We start from the raw sequence: 22,704 nt of genomic DNA on the forward strand, positions 1-22,704 counted from the left end.
AAATCCCCTTCCTCTAAGGCTCATGATGGGTGCACTGCATGCAATAATTTCACACTATTCCTTCTCTTCCCCCAGGGGTTGGCACTTCATAAAGTGACCTACAGCTACTGGAGTTTATGAGCTTTGAATAAACAAAACACTGTTGATTTAACCAGTTGGGGTGTTTACTTTCAATAGCAACAGTTACTGACATAAGGCAGCAAAGCAAATGCTATAGAAATACTCACACTTGGCCTGAAGCAGTGTGTCAACCTATTAACAGGGGACATTATTTTTCTATTTTATTTGACTGTTTACAAATCAAGATGTCATGGATTCGTGGTGCCAAGAAATACAATGCATGCAGTGACACAAGACAGAAAGGGAGCCGCTGTCTGAGAGCCCTGCAGCACCTCCAGGGAGCTCAGCCTGCAGGGAGCAGGGGCTGCCCACAGCCCACCCAGGCTCCCCTGCCCACTGCTGCCAGCTGCACCCTGTGCCAGCAGCTGCAGAGAAGCTGAGGATGGGCAGCAGGCTGAACACCTCACAGGAAATGCACAACTGACCTGGGCAGCTGTGCCAAGGCAGGCAAAGGGGGGTCTCGCTCCCCCACTCGGCCACAGTATCCATCCCTCCCCTCCTGCAGCAGAGAGGAGATCTGGCTTTCAGGGAAAAGGGGGATTTTGAGAAAAGTGATCACCTGGAGAAGTCTGTTGCAGCTCCAAATCTCCCCCTCAAGGGTGACACTCACTGCTGCTGGGAGGTGACAAGGGACAATGTCAGCTGGAGCAGCCTGGTCTGGTGCAAGGTGTCCCTGACCGTGGCACGGGGTGGGACTGGAGGAGCTTTAAGGTCCCCTCCAAGGCAAGACATTCTGTAATTCTGTGAAGAACTCCTGCTAGAGTGAAGCCCTTCCACTCTCTCCCACACCTGCAGCACTGACTCCAGATCTCAGGTTCTCTGTTGTCCCCACTGCTGACAAGGGGACAGCAGAGATTTGATCCTTGTGACATCTGATCAGGAGGAGCAGGACTGAGGCTCAGTGCAGCTCACTGAGGACAAAGCCACTGCTACCTGTGATTAACTCACAAGCCAATAAGCCAAAAATGTGGCTCTTTAAGAGGAGTGGGGTCACAACTGACACCCCAGTGGCCTTACCAGAACAATTATTCAGATCCTCTCTGGACACCTCTGTCCTTACCCTGCCCAGAGAAGCCCCAGCTCACCCCAGCTTGCTGGAAGCCTACGAGCTGAGACTCACCAGCCCTGACAAAACCTCCAAATGCTCTTGATGCAGCCACTGGTTCTTGTTGGGCTTGAGAAGAACAGCTAGAGCAGGATGTCTGCTGCTAAAGAAACCCTGACCCCTGGAAGCAATAGCAGAGGTGTAATTTGTTACGGGATTAATTCTTCCACCTCAGTGCAAACCTCAATGAGCCAAAGAAAATATTTCATTCCTGCTGTCACACTGGGTTTATTTACCACGAGCTGCCTGTGGTAGGATTGATAGGAGCAGAGCTGCTGTGCTCAACACTTATCCAGCTCATTAATGTTTGAGAGAGTTTGATCCCCTCCATCACTCCCTGAAGCATCCTGAGCTCTGCAGTGGGAGCAAAGACAAAGGCTGGGCAGCCATGGGAGGACCAAGGGCAGGAGACATCTCCAGCAGCTGGGGAGACATCAGCAAGGCACCCTAGAGAGAAGCAAATTTCTGATCAGAAGGACAGGATAATTTCCCTGCTGGTAGGAGTATGGAGCAGTGGAAGACGTACAAACCAAGTAAATAAAGCTAATTTCCAGCCCTTGTGGGGAAACCTTGACAATGTGGTCTCAACACTCTGAAATGAAGAACACAGTGTGACTGACAACAGTTTCTAATTTGCTGCCAGCAAGACTTAATCAGCAGTTTGTGCAGAGCCATCCAAGCAAAAAACACCAAAAATAGAGAGCTTTTCTCCACCTCCTCCTCTGCAGAAAATTTATGATGTCCTCGCAAAGGAGGAGCGACAAGCAGCCATGGCAGCAGTGTCAGATAAGTGTGATACCTTCTATGAACTGCAGCCAGCTCAGCAGGCCAGTGTGTGATGAATGACAGCAAAGCCATGGCCTGGCTCACTCCTCTGTCACTCATCTCTGTGGGCATGCACAGCATTTCCCTTCAGCCCCTTGAGCAGGGATGCTGAAATGCTGCTCAGCAGGCCAGGCTCTGTGTGCTGGGCTGTTTGCTCGTACCACAGCAGCACTAGAGACAAGAAGGGAGCAGGAGCTGAGCCAGAGCAAGGCTGGCAGCCTGCAGGAGGGGCAGGCATTCCCTTCGCTCTGACTCCAGCTTTAAAGACTGAAATATTTTGGTTGCATGTTCGAAGTGGCAAATGTCAGAATTAGCTTTTACATTCTGTGCTTCAAGACAGAGAAGATGTTCTTTAGAGAAAGCACCAGTTTTTCTGTCAGCTGCACTTGCAGCCAACTGCGTGACTGTCTTGAAGTTGAAGAGAAAGGGGGAAAAAATTCATTTAATTCAACTGGAAACCATGAGACTCCCATAATAATCACGGTTATGGTTAAACTTGCAAATAGGTATCTCCCAAGTGCAAAGAGACCATTTGTTTCTGCTTTTTTATCTGAATAAAGCAGGGCTCCTTCTCGCCTGCTGCTGTGTTCCAAGCAGCACAACTCCCAGCTGAGGAAAAGCACTCGCTGCCTTGCCAAGACAACATTCTTTTACATGACTAGCTCTTTCCTCTGTAGTTATTAATGTGTCACAAATCATAGGCTCAGATTGTCTAATATTATGGGAAAATCTACTAGAAGGAGAGAAAAATAAAGGAAACTTCCAGGGAAATTGATTAAAGGGAAATAAGAAATTTGACCCAATTTAATGGAACAAAATACGGTCAATAATAGAAACTATTTACATTCCTCTAGATGGACACACGGTTCTTTAGCAATAAGTTTTGTTTGTTTTGCTTTTTTACCACCTCGGAACAGCTATTATAAGAACAAGATTTTAGCCTCCTTCTCTCGTGCCAAGTGCAGTTTAATTTTGCATTTTAAGGGATTCATGAGCACAGCTCAGAATCAGCAAACATGGACTCTGCAAAGCAGGAACTGTGGCAGACTTTGGGAAGATTTAACAGGATTCATTAGAATAACAACTGGGGCCCAGAGGAGGACACCCCTGAGCCTCACACTCAGACTTTTGCATGAAGCAGTTTTTGGTTGCTGACCACAACAAGCTGCCCTACTACCCTGGATTCCATCCTGCCCCTTCTCTGCTCCAGCATGATACAGTCAAGGAGTGCAAACAGAATTGGGGCACTCAGCCTGACTCCCAGAGGTGATGACAAATCTGCCTTGGAGAGGCAGCCCAGGGCTAACAATTTCTGTAACACCAGAGCCCACCCACTCCCCAAGAAACGAGCTCAGCTCTTGGTGAAAGGCAAAGGAACGGAGCTGATGTTACAGAAATCATCCTCATGGCTCAAAAATAACAGGCTGCGAGTGTCCAGCCTCTCCAGGGGTGATTTTCCACGTGGCTGTGTTTGAAGGGACAGGCGAACTCAGCTGCCCCTCGCCTGCAATGTCACCAGCAGCTCTGTGACAGCCCTGCTGGCCCAGCAGGAACTCACCCACCACCAGCTGGTTCCAGCCTGGAGCAACGAGCTGTCCCGGCAGGGACACGTGGGGACACGGCCAGCCCTGAGCAGGGAGGGGACAGGAGCCAGGCCAAGCAGGACACGGGCTCAGGGTCCCCCCATCCCCCGTGGGGCTGGCACTTCACTGCTCAGCCTGCAGCACACAGGAGAAGGGATCTCTCTCACCTTTCCAGCAGACACCTACAGCAGTGTGGTTTGCCACACCTGCCTGAGCCACGGCCTGCTGCTACAACTCTCAGAGGGATTTCAAATGCCTTTGCCTCCCCAGTGGCTTCAGGATGAATCAACAGCAGAAAAAAGCTGCTGAATGGTGCAGGCTTGTGGGTCTGAGGTCCATTGTAAGGCACAATCATCTCACAACACATCACCCCCTCGTCCTCCCACAGGCTGCCTGGGGAGGAGCTCGCTCCGGATGATGCTCTGAACCTGTGAAATCCCCTCCGAAAATCTGTCAAGTGCTGAATGTGACACAGATGAGGTGGAATCAAACAGCCCTCTGAAAAGCAGCTGTTTCACAGTTCTTGCTTCACTGCAGCTAATGATCTGCTGACACTGGTGGGAATTCCTCGGGATCAGCTTCTGGGGAGGAGAGCACTCGGATACTCTGTTGGTAGCAACAGTGCTGGGGGAGCCCTGGGAAGGGAAATGGGCCGTGATCCTGGAGCTGCTGCTCACCAAGGCCTCCCCAGAGGGACATCATTTCTGCTACCAGACAGGAGGGATCCTGAGGAGAGCCCCTGGGATTAGGGTTCTCAGGTGGCCAGGTCAAAAAACACCCAAACAAACCAGAAAACAAAGGGGGAAACAGTGAATCCCAGCAGCACAGAAGGTGGCACAAGAAGAAAACCTTCCCCAGCCCCAGGGCCCCTTCTTGGCAGGGCACCTGAGCTTACCTGGGCTGCCTGGGAGCTCTGCAAGGTGTGCAGATTGGCTGGGACGAGCTGAGGCTCTAGTGAGACCTAGGCTGCATTGCTAATGCTGGCTGAGCCCCTGATGTTTTTAACTATCTTCCCAGAACCAGGCTGAGATAGGAAGCGCTACTGAAATGCAAAACCAGTGCTAAATATGCAACATACACACAAAATGGCAGAGGCTTCACACTCCAGATCACTTCATTCACTGCTTCCTTGAGTTCAGAAAAGCACAGTCCTTACCATATCTGCCCAAACTGCCTGTATATCCACTATTGCAAAAATAAAACTTTCTCATTTTATTTCCTTGGGGATCAAATACATTTTTTTTTTCCTTGTAGGAGCTTTGCTGTCTTCTAAGCAGCCAATATTTTAATACTATAATTATAAAAAAACCCCACTAACAATGAGCCACTTATACTGGTATCTCCACCCTTGGCTTTTTAATACCCCTAAGACTCAGCAATGCAAAGACATCTCAGAATAAATGCTTCAACATCTTAACCAAGGTTCTGACACAGCAGTCACTGCACAGGCAAATTAGGTGTGTGCATACAGCTCAGAAAAACGTGATTTATTCTGCAAACCATGCCTGGATTTCTGCTTGAAATGCAGTGATGGGCACAAACACAACGTGCCATTGTGGAAGGGCCCCAGGAATGCCTGGCTTACTCATGCTTGCTTTTCCTGAGGAGAATTTGAGTAGGTGGGGGGTGATCTGTGGGGCTCCCTGCGGGATCCAGGGCCAGCCTTCCCCGCCCTGGTGCTGTTTTCCTGCCCACAGGGTGTAGGAGTTACACCTGGAGCTTCCCCACCCCAGGAGCTCCTCACTGAGTGCTTCCTTTAGCAAATGGACCTTTGTTTCAGCAGGGACACGTCTGGGGTGGAGGCCACTATTGTTTCAGCCATCTGCTCCCACGGAGGAACGGGACAATTTCCTATGGACAGAGGTGGTGGCTACTCCCACTGCTGTCCCTTCCCCATCACAGTGCCCAGACACTTCACTCAGCTGCTAAAACGCTCTGGCAGTTGGTACCTTCTCAGAAACACTGCCAAGAGATCATCCATAGCCATCATCCTCTCCCAGCCTTGCCTGGGTTATTCGTTTGTACTGCTTTTTTAAAAGCTGCCATCAATAATTCACCCAGAACTGGCTCCTCTCATTCTAAGCAGCTGTATTTAAGTAATGTCTGCATCTCAATAAATACAACTCACACATGAGAGACTCAATGGCTTTCTTCACATGACTTATGGCAAGACAGGTTCGGCTAAAAGGGTGAGTCATTCAGCAAAGGCAGAGGAAAACTGTTCATTATGTATTTGTGAAATCCCCAAACCACCAAAAAGGCACCATTTAACAACAAAAAGCATCACAGGATGCTCAGGAACCAGCAAAGTGGGCAGAACCCTTACAGAAATGACTGTGACACGGGGGGCCTCATCAGAGGCCTCTCTTTCTCAGGATCCAGTCAGTCATAATGAGTGGGAGGTGCAGGTTCTGAGCTCACACATTTATGGGATTTGCACTTCAGAAATCAAAACTGCCAGTTTTCTTCTGTCCCTCAGGGGAATACCAGAACCACCTGTGCTTTCCCTGTTTGAGCCTCCTGAGCTGTGCACCCCTTGGCACTGACAGCTGGAAAAAACAATGACCAGAATGCACCCGAGCCTCAGAATCAGAGCTGTCCCTCTGTTTCAGCTGTGCTCCTGCCACAGCTCAGACCACAGGACTCTGGTCCCTTCTTTGGCACAGGACTGGCCACAGCGCTTGGAGCCAGCCCAGTCTGAACTCAAACCTCCAGCCACTGCCAGTTCGTGGAGGAGAAGTTCTGATTGTGCTCCAGTCGAAATAAAGCCAGGAAAGCAGACAGCTTCCACACTTTACCAACAGGGAAGTGCAGGTATGTCCCTACACACACCCCCACGCTGCTCCTAGGAGCCACCCGAGAGCCAGCAGGACCCAGCAGCAATGCGCTAATAAATGAACTTGGCAGAAGCCGCCAGACTTGCAGCACGGAGCTGGCAGCCCTCGCAAGCCCCAGGCACCCTGAAGAGCCACCTGCCCCCCAAGCCTCTCTGCGGACAGGGAGCGCCTGGAGGGAAGGAACGGCCGGCACGGAGGGCAGGGCACAGCGGGGACGGCCGGCCCGGAGGCAGGGCAGGGAGGAGCAGCGCAGGGATACTCACAGCACTCGATGGGGTTGGAGGCCGCCTGCAGGGACACGACCCTGCCGCTGGGCTCGGGGATGTGCACGCGGAACACCAGGCGCACCCGCGTGTTCTTGCGGCCGATGTCGGTCTCGCCCTTGCGCAGCTCGATGTCCGCGTTGCGCAGCTTCAGGATCCCCGCGCAGTCGATGCTGCAAGACACACGGCCCCAGCTCACTGCTCTGCCCGGGACCTGCTCCCTCCTCAGGGCTCCCAGCAGCTCCAAGGACGTGCTCTGCTTGGCATCCAGACGTTCCCAGACACTGCCGGACCTCTCCCTGCTCTCGGGCCACAGCAGAAGCTGCTCTCCAAGCATTAAAACCCCAAATCTTGTTTCCCAGTGCTAAGCACAGGAGAGCAGAAGGCAGAGCGCTCCCCAGGGCAGGAGCCTCCATCTGCAGCTCTCCCCAGAGCCCAGCTCCCAGGGACTGCCCAGCAGCCCTTCCCTTCCCACACCTGGGCAGGGCAGCTCAGCCCGTGGGGAATCACAGCAGCTCAGGCAGCTGGTTACAGAATCCCCACTGCCTGCGCCAGCCAGGCACCTGGAATTCAGCTCCAAAGCAGGGACCAGACTGCTGTCTCCTCCTGACTGCTCCAGCTGGGCTCTGCAGCCCGGCCCAGGTCACTGTGCCATCCTCCAAAGCCCACGGACACTGAATATCTGCTCTTGCCTTGCCTGGGAACATTCTCCCATTCACCGTGTCCCTGCACAAAGGGAGGGTGCAGGGAGCAGAATGGGGCTGAGCAGCAATGACAGGATTAGGATTGCTTATCAGCACTGCAACTTAACATATGGTGTAAGTGCAGATTGGCTTCTTCAGAGTCCAGTGTAACCTCGCAAACATGCCTGTGTTAGGAAAATGTGACAATTATTTGTCAAGCTCAGCAATAGTACTCAGAGCAGGCAGTGAGCACTGCTATTAAACAGGCACTGCCAGCCCATTTTGATATCAGTTCTAAAAACACATCATTTCTCTTCTCTTGATATGAATGAAAATCACGTTTGGGGAGGTATAAGCCCCAAGCTGCTTCCTACACCCACACTGTTCCTTGCCCCTGCAAATGTGCAAGGGTTTATTATTCCAGGATTCCTTGTTAGGAATGAAGTATATTTTCTAAAAAAAATATGAAGAAAGAATGTGGATTTTGCAATGAAGTAGGGGGGCTTAAAAACATAACTGCTCTGCCAATTTTGTCAGGCTCCTCTGAAGGATGGAGATACAGCTCTTCCCTCTGCAGAGCAATCACTCTCATGCCTGGCACACATTCAAGCCTGAAGTTTTCAGACTGGTGCCCACTTCATCCCTCTGCCTCCATAAAACTGGAAGGAGTAATACAGACAAGATGTGCCTGTACTTGCTTTTCTGTTAACCTATTACAAGAGCAGATCTCACAGCCAGAGTACTTGACTGAGTTCAGAAGAGATGCTTTGTATTCCATTAAATGTTGAAAAATGCATCCCACTCCTGTTCCTCACTGTGTCCCTGCAGCACAAGGACCTGAGATTTGAGTCTTCTTTTCCTGAGTGCACTATGAACCCATTCTGACTGTGAGATGATGGATTAGTGAGACACTGGCTGCCCCATCCCTGAAGTGCCCAAGGCCAGGCTGGACAAGGCTTGGAGCAGCCTGGGACAGTGGGAGGTGTCCCTGCCACGGCAGGGGTGGCACTGGGTGGGCTTCAAGGGACCTTCCAACCCAAACCATTCTGTGATTACAGCACAGTCACTGCAGAACCTGGAATGCAGAGCAGGAGCGCCTGCACGGTCACCTGCTGGATGGGAACTCCCCCAGCAGCTTTAGGCCAGGTGCTTATAGCTGGTTTTGTAAAAAGGTCTTGCCCTCCCAAACCACCCCAACGTGCTGGAAAGGGGAGTCCCTCCAGAGCATCATTATTCTTTGAAATGACTCCTTTCCAAAGAGAAAGAACTTCAGTGCCAACTTCATCCACCTCAACTTTGCTAACTAAAAGAAATCTACTTACGTTGCTTTCATGTTGTTTTTGGGTTCCAGGGGGATCTCTAACACCTTGGTGTTGCCAATGATCTTCTCGTAGCTGGTGGTGGTGACGGTTTTGCCCGTGATGCGATGCACCTGGTAGAAGGCGTGGGGCTTCAGGATGCGCTCGTCTGCCGTGCCAATGAAGATCTGCAGCCCCAGGGGCTTGTTCTCCATGTACCCGTGCAGCTGGCAAGACATGGAAAACCACTGTCACACACTGCGTCTGCAAAGCCTTCAGGAAACCAAGGAGGTCTGCCAGCATGTGTAGATAAATGTGGGCATCTGGCACTGATGCACTGCCCTTGGGAGCTCACCCTTCCCCCAGCTGCTGGGTCACCTCCACCATTCCTCTTGCACTATATTAAAACACCACCTGTACAGGTAGAGATGGCATTTTGGGTCTGGGACTGAACAGCACAAGGATGTCTTCACTGACCTTAGAGCCTGGGGTTTCCAGGCCTCAAGGACACAGATTCTTCTGGTTTTTTGGGGTTTTTTATAAACACCATTTGCTGCAAGGAAACCAGAATGCCTCCATAGAGTGGGAGACAAAGAAATTTCTCTTTCCTTATTAACGTTCAAAATTACAAATCAAACCATTCTAAATTTCTCACATACCAAAAATGAGAACCAGACATTTATCTACCACATAGCCAGGGATCGAGCTGAAAGGGAACTTTATGGTCTGAGACATGCTAAATTTGTTTTCAATTACTCTGTCCACATACAAAACCTTGATGAAGCCATACAAAGCAAATAGTACTGGAAGATCAGAGAAAAGGAAGATTAAGCTAATGGTATTCATGGCCAAAACAGGGTTTTTTCTTCCTTTTTTTTCTTCTTTTCACCAGTCAGCAGGAGGTATCCTTGCACAGAAGGATTAATTCCCCCCTGGAAGGGGACCACATGCAGCATCAATGCATGCTGGCAGCCTTCCTCCAGTATGGCAGATGTAAGTGACACTCACTCTCCAGAGCCATCACTCCTCACCCAGCACACATTCTGGAGGCAACAAAGGCAGGGGCTGTGCCCCAGAGACCCCCAGCCAGGGCTGAGTGAGCAGCCGCCCCTGGCATGAACAGCTCCATGGAAGGCACCAGGGCCTGGGCAGGGGCTGTGCAAGAGCAAACTGCAGAGCCCAGCCCAGGCACAGCCCACACTATCCCACACCTCGCTGGCACCAGTCTTCTGGAGATGGGGAGGAGGGGAAGGGGGCAGGAGGCTCTGGGCAAACCTTCAGCTGGCTCTGGGAGCCAGGGGTGGAACAGGGAGCTGGGCTCGGAGCACCAGGGCTAGAACTGGAGACAAGCATGGCCAAGAATGTGAGAAACACAGCAGCAGCCACAGGCACATTCAGAAATGGATAAAGCAGATGGGAGATGAAAGGCAACAGAGGCCAAAATGACAGATCTGCTGGGAACAGGCACTGATGGAGGAGTCAGCCCCTGCTGATCCACAGCCCAGATCCACTGGGAGCCACACAGGAACTCACCCTAAGCACAGGGCTTTCAAAATCCAGCCTTTCCTGGCCTTCAGTGCAAAGCCCTTGTATCACCAAAAGCCATCCTGTTCTTCAAAAGGGGTGAGGGGAAGAGCAGTTTTTAAGCACTGAGTGTGTTTATTGTCATGCCTGACAGATTAATTCTTGGTGGAGCCAGCTACAACAACGAGAGCATCCTTTGGACAGGAGGGGTTATTACAGTGACAGCAAAGCAGCTTTTGCTCTTCCCTCTGTCCTGGCAGAACAAAATCCCAGAGTTATGGGTGGGAGACTGAAATGGACGAAAACAGATAATAAATTACAAAAGAAAATCTGCCCCCAGTGAGCACAGTCAGTAGCAGCTGTAACAGAACTGGCTACATACACAGGGTTTCATACTGGCCACCTTTAAAAGTAATTTTAAGTGGTGTTTGCTCATGCACAGAATGAGTTCCCAAGACAAAACTGCTCATGGTTGACCAATAACGTGCATGTCTGTGGGTGTGTGTTGTATAAATGCATACAGACTTAAAGAAGAGAGGAATTGATTCCCTCTTCATATGGCACTGTCTGTATTATGTGCTGGCCCAGGGGCATAAAACACACAGTAAAAGGCCTCCTGATCCTCCACAGAACCAGATTTTAAATCAGTTGTTTGGTCAGTGGAAGAAAATGACTTCTTATTTTTGTAACTTATGGTATTAAGGCAATGCTGTGGGATGATGTAATTGTAAAATCAGAATAGCATTATAAAATGCAAATACAAAGAGAAAAAACATATGTAAAAGAGTCAAGTGTCCCCATTTAAAAGGGTTTATCCTTGAGCTATTTGATTGCATTTTCAGGGCTAATACAGGTGATCATTTACCATAACCATTTCCATCTACCTTTCACTTGCTATGAACACAGCAGGATGACTTAAGAATAAAAAAACAGAGATGAACAGATCACAGAAACACTCCTGGAGATTTAAAATCAGAGTTTTACACTCATCTTCACCACCAATTTAGCATAGCTCTGGTCATGTCACACCAGCTCTCTCTTTACCAGCACCAGGGAACAGTGATGCTCCCCCTGCTCGGCAGGGACAGAGTATCTGTGCTGCTTTTGTGTAGAGAAAATTCTGTGAGCTAGAATGAATGAATCCATCAAAGCTATGCTTCAGAGATATGTCTCTTCTTAAAACTGAACTGCTGAGGATTGTCACTGTCAATAAACACTCACCTCCACTACACCAGGCAGCTGCTTTAATATTTAACCAAAGCGCCGATCTCTTCTTTGGAGAAGCAAAGGAGGAATAAATTTGACCCTTAAACAAACTTTGAGAAGTGAAGATTTAAAATGCTTTTTAAAATACTAACTTTGAAATTCATTTTTTCCTCCCTTAACAACAACCAAGCTGCTCTAAAATCTCTGTGTTTCAGTGTTGTGCTGCTCATCAGAGCTGCTCCCTCCAAGCCCTGTCGGGGAGCACCAGCCCCACATCAAGGTGTGCCTTCACTCTTTCCCACTCTTCTTTCCACAAAGAAACAAAATCATCTGGATTTCAGTTTCAAGAGAGTGAGGATCAAGAAAGATTTATGAATACAGAACTCTGGGAAGAAATATTTTTGTGTATTATAAGGTGACCTATTCACAATAAAACTCCCCCAAACTGTATACAGATCGAGTTGGAAAAAACCCAACTCCTTTGAGTCACATTTGCCACAAGGGGAAAGAGAAGCCAGACATGATGTGTACCTTTCCATACTCTATTTTGGGACTTTAAGATCCTATTTCTTTCACTTGAAAGATTTTTCTTGAACTTTGCTTTTGCCTAACTCTTACAATATTAACACAGCCAGACATGGGCTGGTCTCTGACCTGAGGAAATGCAAAGCACTTTGGCAGATAAACAAATAACATCATTCTGAAAACAAGGAGACTTTTCTTGTTTGGTTTGCTGCTATGATTTGGTTTCTAAACAAAATGGAAATGTGTGGCACAATTAAAAGCATCATCTCACCTCTGCAGAAATCTAATTCATTCTGCACTCCATCCATGGATCAATACAAGTCAAATTTGGGAAAGGGGGGGATTTGAGTGCCATTTGCAGAAGGCACCTGTGCAATTCTGCATGCAAAAATGAGCAGATGTGCCCTTAGCTGCTGAGTTTGTTCAGTTCCACACCCAACACCACCCTGTGATGGCCCTGGCACCGCAGCCATCGGGAGCACGCATCAGGCACGTGAAACACTTCTGCCCTGCTCCAAAACTCAGGCCTCCTCACAAACTGAGACCCCAGCTCCAAATACACAGCACTTAAAGCCCGAGATAATTCCCTTCTGAACCATTCCCTACCCAGTGCTGAGCTGACCCAAACCCTGCACCCAAGCAGCTGGCAGTGCCCCTGGCCGGGGGGATGCAAAACACAGGGTCACTGCTGTGCTGCACCTAGAGCAGAGCTCTGCACAGGTGAAGGCTGCAACACTGCTCACTTGTGCTGAAATCAAGGGATACATTGACAGCAGAGTCAGAAAGCAAAGGAAATTCTTTAAAGATTCTGTAGGTGATCACCTGTCGATACAACATATGTATACAGGAGGAAATCAGTGCAATTTTGAAATTTAGATCTTTCAACCTGGGATATGCTTTCTTGAATTTAAATGTTATTATAATTTATGTAGAACTAGATTATTAGCAGGAAGAAGAGAGATTCATAGGAAAGAAATAAGATCACTTTTTCATTCTTACCCATAAGCCAGGCAGAGACGGGCAGCGATTTCCCAGGTCCTGCAGAGGATGAGGGGCCAAAGCCAAGTGGGAAACCCGTGGCGCCCTGTGCCCTGCTGCAGGGAATGCTGTCCCTGTCCTGCAAGCACCCCAAACTGGCACATCAGGCACCACACAGCAGCTGCAGCCCCTCAGTTCCCAGCAGTATTGCAAGCTTTGCCTTTTCACTGCTGGGCTGTGGAGCCAAATTTTCTCGGGGATTTCTAGTTTGGCTGTTGCACATTAAAACGCTCCATGAGGTGCCGGGCTTTGCAGATGAAAGCAGCAGCATCTGCAGCTGGTACTGGTGTGTGTTTGAAGAGCCCCAGTAAGAGCCTGTGTGAGCCTGACTGCTCTCCAGAGTACAAGGGAGTCATTTATTTCCCATTCACCCCAACAGAGCTCTGCCTGTCGGGCATTTAGGTCTTTCTCCCTGGGATGGACAAAGCTGCATCTTTAAAGCACTTTCCCGTCTAGACAACGCAAGCCGTGGCCAGGAGGAAAGTATAAACGTGGGGAATGGATTCTCTAGGCTTGGGGGTTTTATCTGCTCCAAAGCACTGGGCTCGCCGGGTCTCTGAGCTCAGGGTTTGGTCCGTGACCGTGGATCACCGGCTGTGTCCCCTGGCAGTCACTGGGAGCGTGCATGTGTGTGGTCAGCTCGGTGATTCACGCTCATCCCGGCCGGCAGCGACAGGCGGGAAAGCAGAGCCCGGCGAGCAGCGCCTAACGAGAAGCACAAAGCCGTGAGAAATCGCTTCCTCCCGCGGCTCCCTTCCTGCTGCCGTGCCGGAGATAAGCGGGGCCGCTCGGCGAGCGGGGCTGCGCTGCCCCGGCCCCGCCAGCCAGCCCCGCGCCGGCCCCACAGCGCTCTGAGCCTTTCAGACCCTCCGAGATGATGCTCTGGGCCAACAGCCCCGTTTCTGTCCTCCCTTCCCGCTGCAAGCAGCTCCAGCCTTGGATTCGGATCGTTAATCCCCAGCGTTAATACCCGCTGACCACAATGATGTCAAGGATGTTTTTGGGGAGGTCTTTGCTCAACAATACTCGTAGCGAGATGGAAAATGTCACTGCATTGTCTCAGGGAGACTGGCATATCAATAACTGTCAGGAATTCAACAAAGACCTCGTCCAGCCACTGTATCATGTAGCAGCTCCTCTGCCTGCTTCACTTAGAGCTGACATTGAGCAACAAAGCCCAATCTTCTCACATGGTTTTGTTCAATTTAATGTACTCGGGACACTGCAAAAGAACGCAAACCAGAAGGAAATCTTTGCCTTCGTTCCTTTTGCTCCCTACCAAAGCTGTCTAAAAAAGCCTCTGTAGACAATCCTTTGAACATCTGATTCTGCTAAATTATTATTTTTTTGATACTCAGTTTTAAGTGTTTCTTATTTTGGTGACAGTTTAGTCAAAATTCCAAGGGCTGAATCTCACTTGCTCTGCTGTTTCTTACAGTAAATGACAGCCAGACTCCCAGTGTCTTACTGGGACTTCTGCTTTCAGATGGGGTCATTATAATAATAATTAATGTCTCTGTCTGGGACAGAGACAGCAGCCCTTGGAAGAAAGCAGTCAGGAGGGTTTGCTCCTGACTGACCTCACACCACAGTGTAAGCAAGTTGTTTCCTCTCTGGGCTCCAGTTTCCTTGCCCCTGTGAAGAGCTGCTCCTGTTTTCAGGATGCTTTGACTATCTCAGATGACAGTTTAAAAGAGGCCCAGTGCATCTGTCCATGTACAGGGAGGAGAGTTTGGAGATCTCATTTTCACAGCTGGCTTAGAAAACCAACTGTGCCATTAAAGCACTTCCATGCTCACTCATGACAAAGGAGCTAAACCTCCCCAGCACAACAGAACTCATGGTGCCACGAGGAAACCAGAGGGTGAAAATTTGACAATTTTGACAGAATCACTCTGGGGGAGTCCCTCAGCACGGGGGCTCTGCCACCAGTTAGCAAAGCTGGACCCTTGCCAGGTGTCAGAGGCACTGTGGAACCAGCCCCAGCACAGCTGGAGCAGAGGGTGGCAAGCAGGGCTTTTCTAAAACCTCACCTTCCTCTGCGACACTCAGCTCATCCTCCCCCAGGAGCATCCCCCTGTGCCACCCTGGTGTGGCAAAAAACTTGACAGGAGCCATGGTGACAAGGAGCAGGATGTGGCAGCACCAAGAGCCACATCATCATCCTGGAGACGAATCCCAGCCCAAAATGATCGATTTGACTGCACTGAACCAAACCCCAGAGCTGAGCCCTGTGCCAGGGCTTGGTGCTGGGCCTCCTGCAAGGTGGCTCTGGGGCCAGGAACACACCATGGCCTTGGCTCAGGCCCTGGAAGCATCAGGATTCAACAGTGGTTTCAGAATGAAAAAGAGACCCCAGATCATTTTCCCTGAGCAGCAGCAGGCAGGAGGAGTCCTGTCCCACCCAGGACACTCCCCAGCACACAGGAGACCTGGCTGGGAGCCCTCACCTGGCATGGGCAATTCCAACTGCACAGACATCAGTCTTGAGAGAGCAAGGGAGAACTGGGGGCTCAGCTGGGCAGGGAAGCCCACGAGCAGAGAGCTCTGGTGGGGGGTTAGAGGACACTGGCCACCCTGAGGTGAGTTCTGTGCTGGGAAGTGCCCACATCTGAAATTCCAGTTTTGTTTTACAGCACACTGATCCCCCATGCACAGTCCTGTAGTGAGAACCTACAGGAAATAATAACTCTATCTTGCATCTGCTTCTTCCAGGAGTATTTCTAACCCACAAAACCTGCACAGGCATCCCCCTCAAACCAGCTGGTACATGCTGCTTCCCCTCACCTCTGCCAAAACTCCTTTCCATCAAAAGCAATGTATTCTCGAGTAGGCTCAAAGGTTTCAGTGAGAGCTTTTCGTTCCCCTCCACTCAGAATTACAGCCATGCTTGCAGCACAGCGTGGGGGCTGCTGACCTACCCTTACATTTGATGGCATATTGGTTCTGAAGAGAATTTCCCAGATGCAGCTGAAATCTCTGGTTTGGCCACTGCACATCAATCCCTGCAGCAGCACGTGGAACAGCAGTAAATCAATCCAGGGCCCAGAGCTCAAAGCTCAAGAGGCCCCTACAAGGACCCCACCGTGCAAACAAGCCCTGTAGCCCTGCAGGTGAATCAGGTGTGAAAGGTGCAAGCGCTTTGTCACACCAAAACCCCTGCAGGAGCCAAACCCAGCTCCAGAGCAGGCCAGCGGTGGCACAAAGATCTGGGCAGCATCAGCCAGGTCCAGCACAGCCTGGCCCTGCCCTCCCTGCACGGGGGCCTGGGGAAGGGGGGGAAAGGACAAACTCAGCTGCTGGGACGTGCCCTGGGCAGCAAACCCCCCTGGGAGGGCTGACAGGGTTTCAGCAGCGGTGGCTCCAGCCCGGCCCCACGTGTGAGAGTGCGAATCACCCCATGAGCTGTGATTTGGTTTTGAGTTTCCATCAAAGGCTCTGGTTTCACTAACACACCAATGAATTAGCTGAATGTTGGAAGTCACATACAGTTAAAAGTCAGAGCCCCATGGGAAGCCCAGGCTAAGAAACAATGTCTCCTTTGACTGTGAAACCACAAGAAAACACAGACGGCAAAATTCAAATATAAAAGGAAAGTGGAACATACGTTTGTTATTGTAAAGCAGCTCCTGTGAGCTCCACTAACAACTCTGCCATTCCAGCTTCTTTTTAATAAGAAAAATAAAAAGAGGCAGTGAAAGTCACCACAATTTTTAAAGTTAAACCCAGGGGAACGTTGGGCTGGCTGTGCTGAACAGGAGCCCCTCTCTGCACAGCTTTCCTGCTCGGGAGACGAGGGGGAGCCTGGCACACAGGGGTGGAGGGGCTGGGGGTCTCTGTGCCTGCCCCTGCCCTCACCTGAGCACTGGGGTTTGGCAGCCCTGCTCTGCATTTGGAAGTTGTACCAAGGTAAACAGTTAGGTCATGGATTTAACCTCTGCCATTCCACTCCAGGGTTGTGTTTGCTCTGCCACCTCTCTCCCAATCACATCCACAAGCTCTTTGCACAGGAGCAGCCACTGCTTTCCCAATGGACAGGCTCTTGCCCAGCTTTGACTGGAGCAGCTGGGTACAAATAAGCAGCTTTGGGGAAAAAGAGCTGGGAACCAAACGTGCCCCCCTCCCCGCCCCGTGGTCTCAGTGACTAAAGGATGGAAGGAGCAGGAAACTTCAGCTTCGTCCTGGCTACAAAGCATCTCCTGGCTATTCTCAGCACCTTAACATGCAGGGGACACTCACATCCAACTCACACCCCTAAAACCTGAGCTTCCCTACAGTTAACACAAGCTGTGGGCTCCTCCCAGGAGTGACTCAAACACCTGAGCTGGGAGCCTGTGCTCCTCCATGGGACTCTACAGGGCCCTGAAATCAGACATGTGAACGTTCCACAGCCTGCAGGGCTTCTCCCCCTCCTCCTGGCACAGCCAATGTCCCACTCCACCTGCCCAGTTTCCCTGAGGCTTTGACCACCAGGCCCTTCTCCTGCCATGCTTGGAGTGCACAACCGGTGCAGAGCCTTGAGCACAAACTCGAGGCGTGACACGTGAAGAAGAGGAAGCAGCATCAGAAAGATAAACCACAAGATAAGGCTTGGAGGATATGAGATCTGCTGGTCTGTAGCTTCAGAGCACCCAAAAGAAGAAATCTGCATGCAAAATGCATTTTCCAAAAAATAAATATTGCAGGGCAGCACCATGCTGCAAAAGCCAGCCAAGATTTCTTCTGTCAGCAGGTTCAGCTAGGTAATTAGTCACGTGGAGGGTTAATTGAAAGCTTTTTTAAAATCAGATTTGTTTCAAAAGGGATTGCATTTTAGAAAAATACTCTGTTTACATCTAACAAGAAGACAAAAGTTAAACTTCACAGAGGGGAAAGAAAGAGAGGGAAAAAAAAGATCCCTTGAAGCCAAATAACTTCTGACATGAAAACTTTGGATTTTACTAGCCTCCCCCAGTCTGAGATGTCATAAACCATACAGGTGCAACTATCTCATTACTTGGCATCCATATGAACCTGGTTATGTTCAAGTGAACAGAAATTCAACAAATACTTCCAGCTTTACAAGAAACCTTCAGGAAGAAACCGTCCATATTTTCCCCAGATGCAGGCCCAGCTGTGCAGAGGCACATCTGCTCAGGGAACTCAAGTGGACATTTGAATTTATAGTTTTAGATCCTGAAGCTTGATGGCAAATTATGATAAAACTAGCAATATTGGTTCCTGTCCTCAACAGAAAATATAAATGCCTCTTTGATTGATATTGATTGCAGGAAGGAAACAAATTCTATTTCCCCATGTCACAAGAAACTCCTTCATTGCAATAAGGACCCTGTTGATAGGAATACCTGGGGAGGGTAAGTGATACTGTAGTTGCAAGCAAACTGAGAAAGGAGCAAGTGCTGATTGGTATCATTCCTGCTTCTAGGCAGCTTCAAACACACCACAGGAGGCTGTGAGCTTGTCAGACCCAAACCAAAAAGCCTGCATTACTGAGGTATGGCAAATGGGACTGCTGTTTATTATTACCCTGCACCCTTTACTCAAATACCCAGGCCATACATGTAAGTCCAGCTCCATCAAAGCAAACAAATTCATTGATTTAACAATTTATGGCTTGATTTTAAAAGGGGGTGAGCCTGCAGGGGAATACTGAACATATGCTTGAAGTTAAGCACAAATCAACCCAGTGAAATTAGTGGTATTGATCACATGCTTGAAATTACACATAAATGTTAATGTTTTCCTGGTTCCTGCAAGCCCCGAGCGTGTCAGGAACATCTGTGGGATGCAGCCAACTTTGTTTAGTGAAGGCTGAGGCTGTGGCTGACCTGTTCAGCTTCCACACATCATTCTAGCACTCTCCCACTGACACAGCACAGCCCCAACCCCAGCCTGGCTTTGGCTTTCCTTCAGGAAACATGGGCTGAAAACAGGGGAAATGAGGGAAATGACTGATGTGCCCCCACTTGGCTTCACTGCAGCTACTCAGCCAGTATTTTATACCACCCTTTGAAAGGTGAAGGAAAAGCTGTTCACACTCCAAACAGAAGAAGGGTTCAGCTCATTCAGCTCTCAGGTCAGCAAAGGGACGCATTTGTTCTCTCCACCACTGGCAGCCTGATTTTTGCTCACTTGTTTCAGCAGTGACTTCCCAGGCACCTTATGACAGTTGTGACAGGGGATCACATGAGGTTTATACAGCCCAGAAAAGGCAGCAAATACATTGCCCACATTTCTGAGCTTTCAGAATCCAACCCAAACCAGCCCTTCCTGAAGTCCTGGACTTCACCACGGCTCAGCTCACACCCTTTAAGCCCATCCAAAAGCTCACAGGGCGCTCCTCTTTCAGGGACAGCCCCCAGTGACCATTTCAGAGATGAACTCACCCCCCTTTTCCTCCAGGAGATCCCAGGCCTTACCTGGACCACGGGGTGGCCCCCGGTGGGAGCCTTGACGGCGCCGCGGCTGCCCTCGGTCTCGTAGTGCGCGCGGTGGTGGGGCTTGGGCTGCACCTCGATGCGCAGCTCGTAGGGGCCGGACTGGCTGCACAGGGGCCACTCCAGGGGAGGCAGGGACTGCACGGGCAAGCTGGGACACAGAGAGAGAGACACCACCGGGGAAACTCCTGAGAACCTCATTTCTCCAAGCCTGGTCCCTCCTTCCTCCCACCTGAAACATTCCGGAGTCTGCTCGAACTCCCGTGAGATTCTGCTGAACTGCTCACCCATGACTGCAAGCTCTGCTGAGAAGACAATTTCTGTGGGCCCATCTCCTTGCAGAAGGGAGTAAGAAATTTCTGTTTCTTAAACAGAAATATCTGCAGCAGTTACATTTTTTCAAAGACCCCCCTCTTTTACCCAGCTTTTGTTTTTTCAAAGATCCCCCTCTTTTATCGAGCATTTGCTGTGTGTCTCCAACTTGGATCACAGCATGGGTATTGTGAAATATCAACTCCATTTGCCACTACCGACCAGTTGTGTAAACTAACAGTTATAAGATTTCACATGCACATCAATAAAAGGCTAAATATTCTTACCTGGTACTAGTTTTCCTGTTATGAAAATACATAAGGGTTTATGACATGAAATGAATACACTGCAATGTACAACTAAAGCCTGCACTGGATTTTAAACCACTCTCACTCTGTGAGTACAGGCTGCTGCCAGGACCGGTCTGACAAGCCAAGGAAGTCACAGCCTGTGCTCCTTCCCTCACAGTTTGCGTTCAGCAGGTCAGGAACACCCTGGGACAACCTCAGTGCCAGCAGGATGGCACTGACAAGGTGCCAGCAGGGCCTGTGAGCAGAGCCACACACTTGGCACCCTCGGTCCTGGCAGATGCCACAGAGCCAGACAATGGAGGGCTGAGATTTGGGCTAAGGGACAACTGACAATTAACAACCAACACTAAGTCACCAGAGTTGACTGAATGCTCAGTCTGACCTGGAGCAGTGAGCTCTGTTTGGAATCAGGCAATACTTAAAGCATTTTCATCCTTGAAGGACATTTTTAAGTGACTTTACAAAAGGAATCCCACCATTTTAAGAGGTGCAGGATGGCACCGGAGTGTTCAGCCTTTGTCAAAGGCTGTCTGCAATCTGTTATTCAGACAAATAATTTCGAAACTTGTAGTGTACTGTGCTATCAATGAACCTCTTTGGTGATGTTTCTTCAAAGCCCTTTTTCATCTCAGAATCCTAATGGAGCAGGCTCCCATTAACCAGTGCTGTCCCTGAGCACTCAGCTCTGGCCTGCAGCAGGACCTGCCAAGAAAACACTCCCTAGGGATCATCAGCCACGACAGAGGACACCAAACCATGAAAAACACGGAAAACACACCCACAGGAAGGATGACATACCTGCAGATCGGTATTGCAGGCACCAGCTGCTTTGGCCAGGATGGAGGAACCAACAGAATGGGTTCTGGGGCTGAGTTTCTCCTGTCCTCCTGCTCACAAGGCCCGTGGAAGTCGACAGTCTGAAAGACGTGACACTGAATGCTGTTTTTGTGGGAAGACATGGATGAAGGATCGGGGCTGGTTTTCCAGATCTTCGTGGGGACACCACAGGAAGGATCCGTGGGAAGGCTGCTCATAGCATCCATGTGAAGGGGAGCGCTGGCCAGCTGTGTGTAAGTGACTGCAGAGGCGTCTTCTCTCGGGGGGAGGCGAGGAGAGGGCTGTGGAGAGGGGCTCCGTGACTGCCGAGGAGAGGAGCAGGGCAGCTGGGCGCTGTAGAGCCCGGTGCAAGAGAACCTCCGCTTTGCACCTGGCGACGAGGACCTTGAGTTGGGACAGGGAGATGGTGAGTGGCGTCCCAAGCAGGCTTCCTCCGTGGTGCTTGTTCGTGGTGACATTATTGGAGAGGTTCTAGGAGAATAATGAGTATGGATGTTTTGAAACTGCGGACAAAGGTCATCACTAGGACCATTATTTGGTGAAACACATGGTGACGTGCAAGGAGATACATTTGTCTCTGAAACGAAACTTGCAGAGGAGCCGCTACTAGCTGGGCTCAGACACAGTGGTTCTCTGTAGCCCTCAAAGCCAGGGACAGGCAGGGTAACCCTCGGGCTAGTGGTGGCTGAGTTTGGCTGATGTTCTGCCAACAGAACATCTGTGTCTCTGCTGCAGAAGGGACCCCCCGAATGAATCAGTTCATGATATGGAGTTATTTCAATCCTAGGGCTCGGAGCAGAGGCCCCTGCAGCGTTGGCAGGGTGTGTAGGTGTTGGCCCTATGCTATCTGGCTGTCCATATCTGCCCATGGGATCTGCAGGAAGGCTAGGAAAAGGCAGGGGGCATGGCTTGAGGCCACAGTCCAAGACATCATGAGCGTATGTAACTCCAGAGGGTGGGCTGTTGGTTTTATGTGGAGTCGGTTCTTCTGGAAAAAGAAGGGTCTCTTTCAGACTGTAAATATTGTTACAGAAGCTGAGCAATCATGGATTAAAAAAATGCATATTTATAAACTGGTTGTGATCTGATATTAGCTTATTATTTAATTCTTTTTCACTGCAGTTAATGCCTGTGAGAAGTACTGGATTAAGAGCCAGGGAAGCTCAAGTGCTCAGGGCAGGTGCAGCATGGACAGAAGCACTGCAAACGCCTCCAGCCAGGCTCCTGCTGCCTGAGCCTCACCTGAGGGATCCCCTGGGCAGGTCAGCAGTGTGTCAGCCCCTCTGTCCACAGCCTCCTGCCAAGGACACCCCGGGTGCTGTGACTTTGGTCACATTTTGCCAACCAGGAGCTGGACTGAGACCAGCACATCACAAAATCCCTTCCACACAGGTCTACATAAAACTAAATGTTGAGGAACAGCTTTTGGAGAAGGGAGAAACACCTTCCTTACAAAGCCAAACCCAGCCAGGAAAGGCTTCATGAACCAAAGCTGAGCTCCAACTCTTAAATTGAAAAGTCAGTTCTGTGTGATGATTTGTTTGGCTCTGTATCATGACAGCAAGTTTGGTGACAGGTTTCATCTGAGTCAGAAAACACATTCACAAATATTTGTTAGGGAAGAGAGAGAGGGAGAAAGAATCCAACCCTGTGGTTAAGGGCAATCACATTCCAATTTCAGCCCAGGGAACATTTTCAGACAGGGATTATAAAATATACAATAACAAGTAAGTGTTCAGTAGAACTCTCTCTCTGCTGGTACCAAAAATCCTCAGTTTTCAGAGATTCCCATTTTGCAAA

General features: G+C 49.9%; 1 protein-coding gene across 1 annotated transcript in view; it reads right to left on the bottom strand.

The window, feature by feature from the left end:
* The window catches only part of NFATC2 (nuclear factor of activated T cells 2), a gene marked incomplete at both ends in the record, with an annotated part of 72,432 nt that overhangs the window by 42,585 nt on the left and 7,143 nt on the right, over positions 1-22,704 (bottom strand). Inside the window, 4 exons of the mRNA XM_084217773.1 lie at positions 6,734-6,906; positions 8,739-8,941; positions 19,427-19,595; positions 20,866-21,892. Coding sequence (XP_084073899.1) covers positions 6,734-6,906; positions 8,739-8,941; positions 19,427-19,595; positions 20,866-21,892 — 1,572 coding nt within the window. The remainder of the gene's footprint in view (positions 1-6,733; positions 6,907-8,738; positions 8,942-19,426; positions 19,596-20,865; positions 21,893-22,704) is intronic.

The sequence above is a fragment of the Fringilla coelebs genome (assembly GCF_963513975.1).
Source record: "Fringilla coelebs genome assembly, chromosome: 18".
In the NCBI taxonomy this organism is placed as follows: domain Eukaryota; kingdom Metazoa; phylum Chordata; class Aves; order Passeriformes; family Fringillidae; genus Fringilla; species Fringilla coelebs.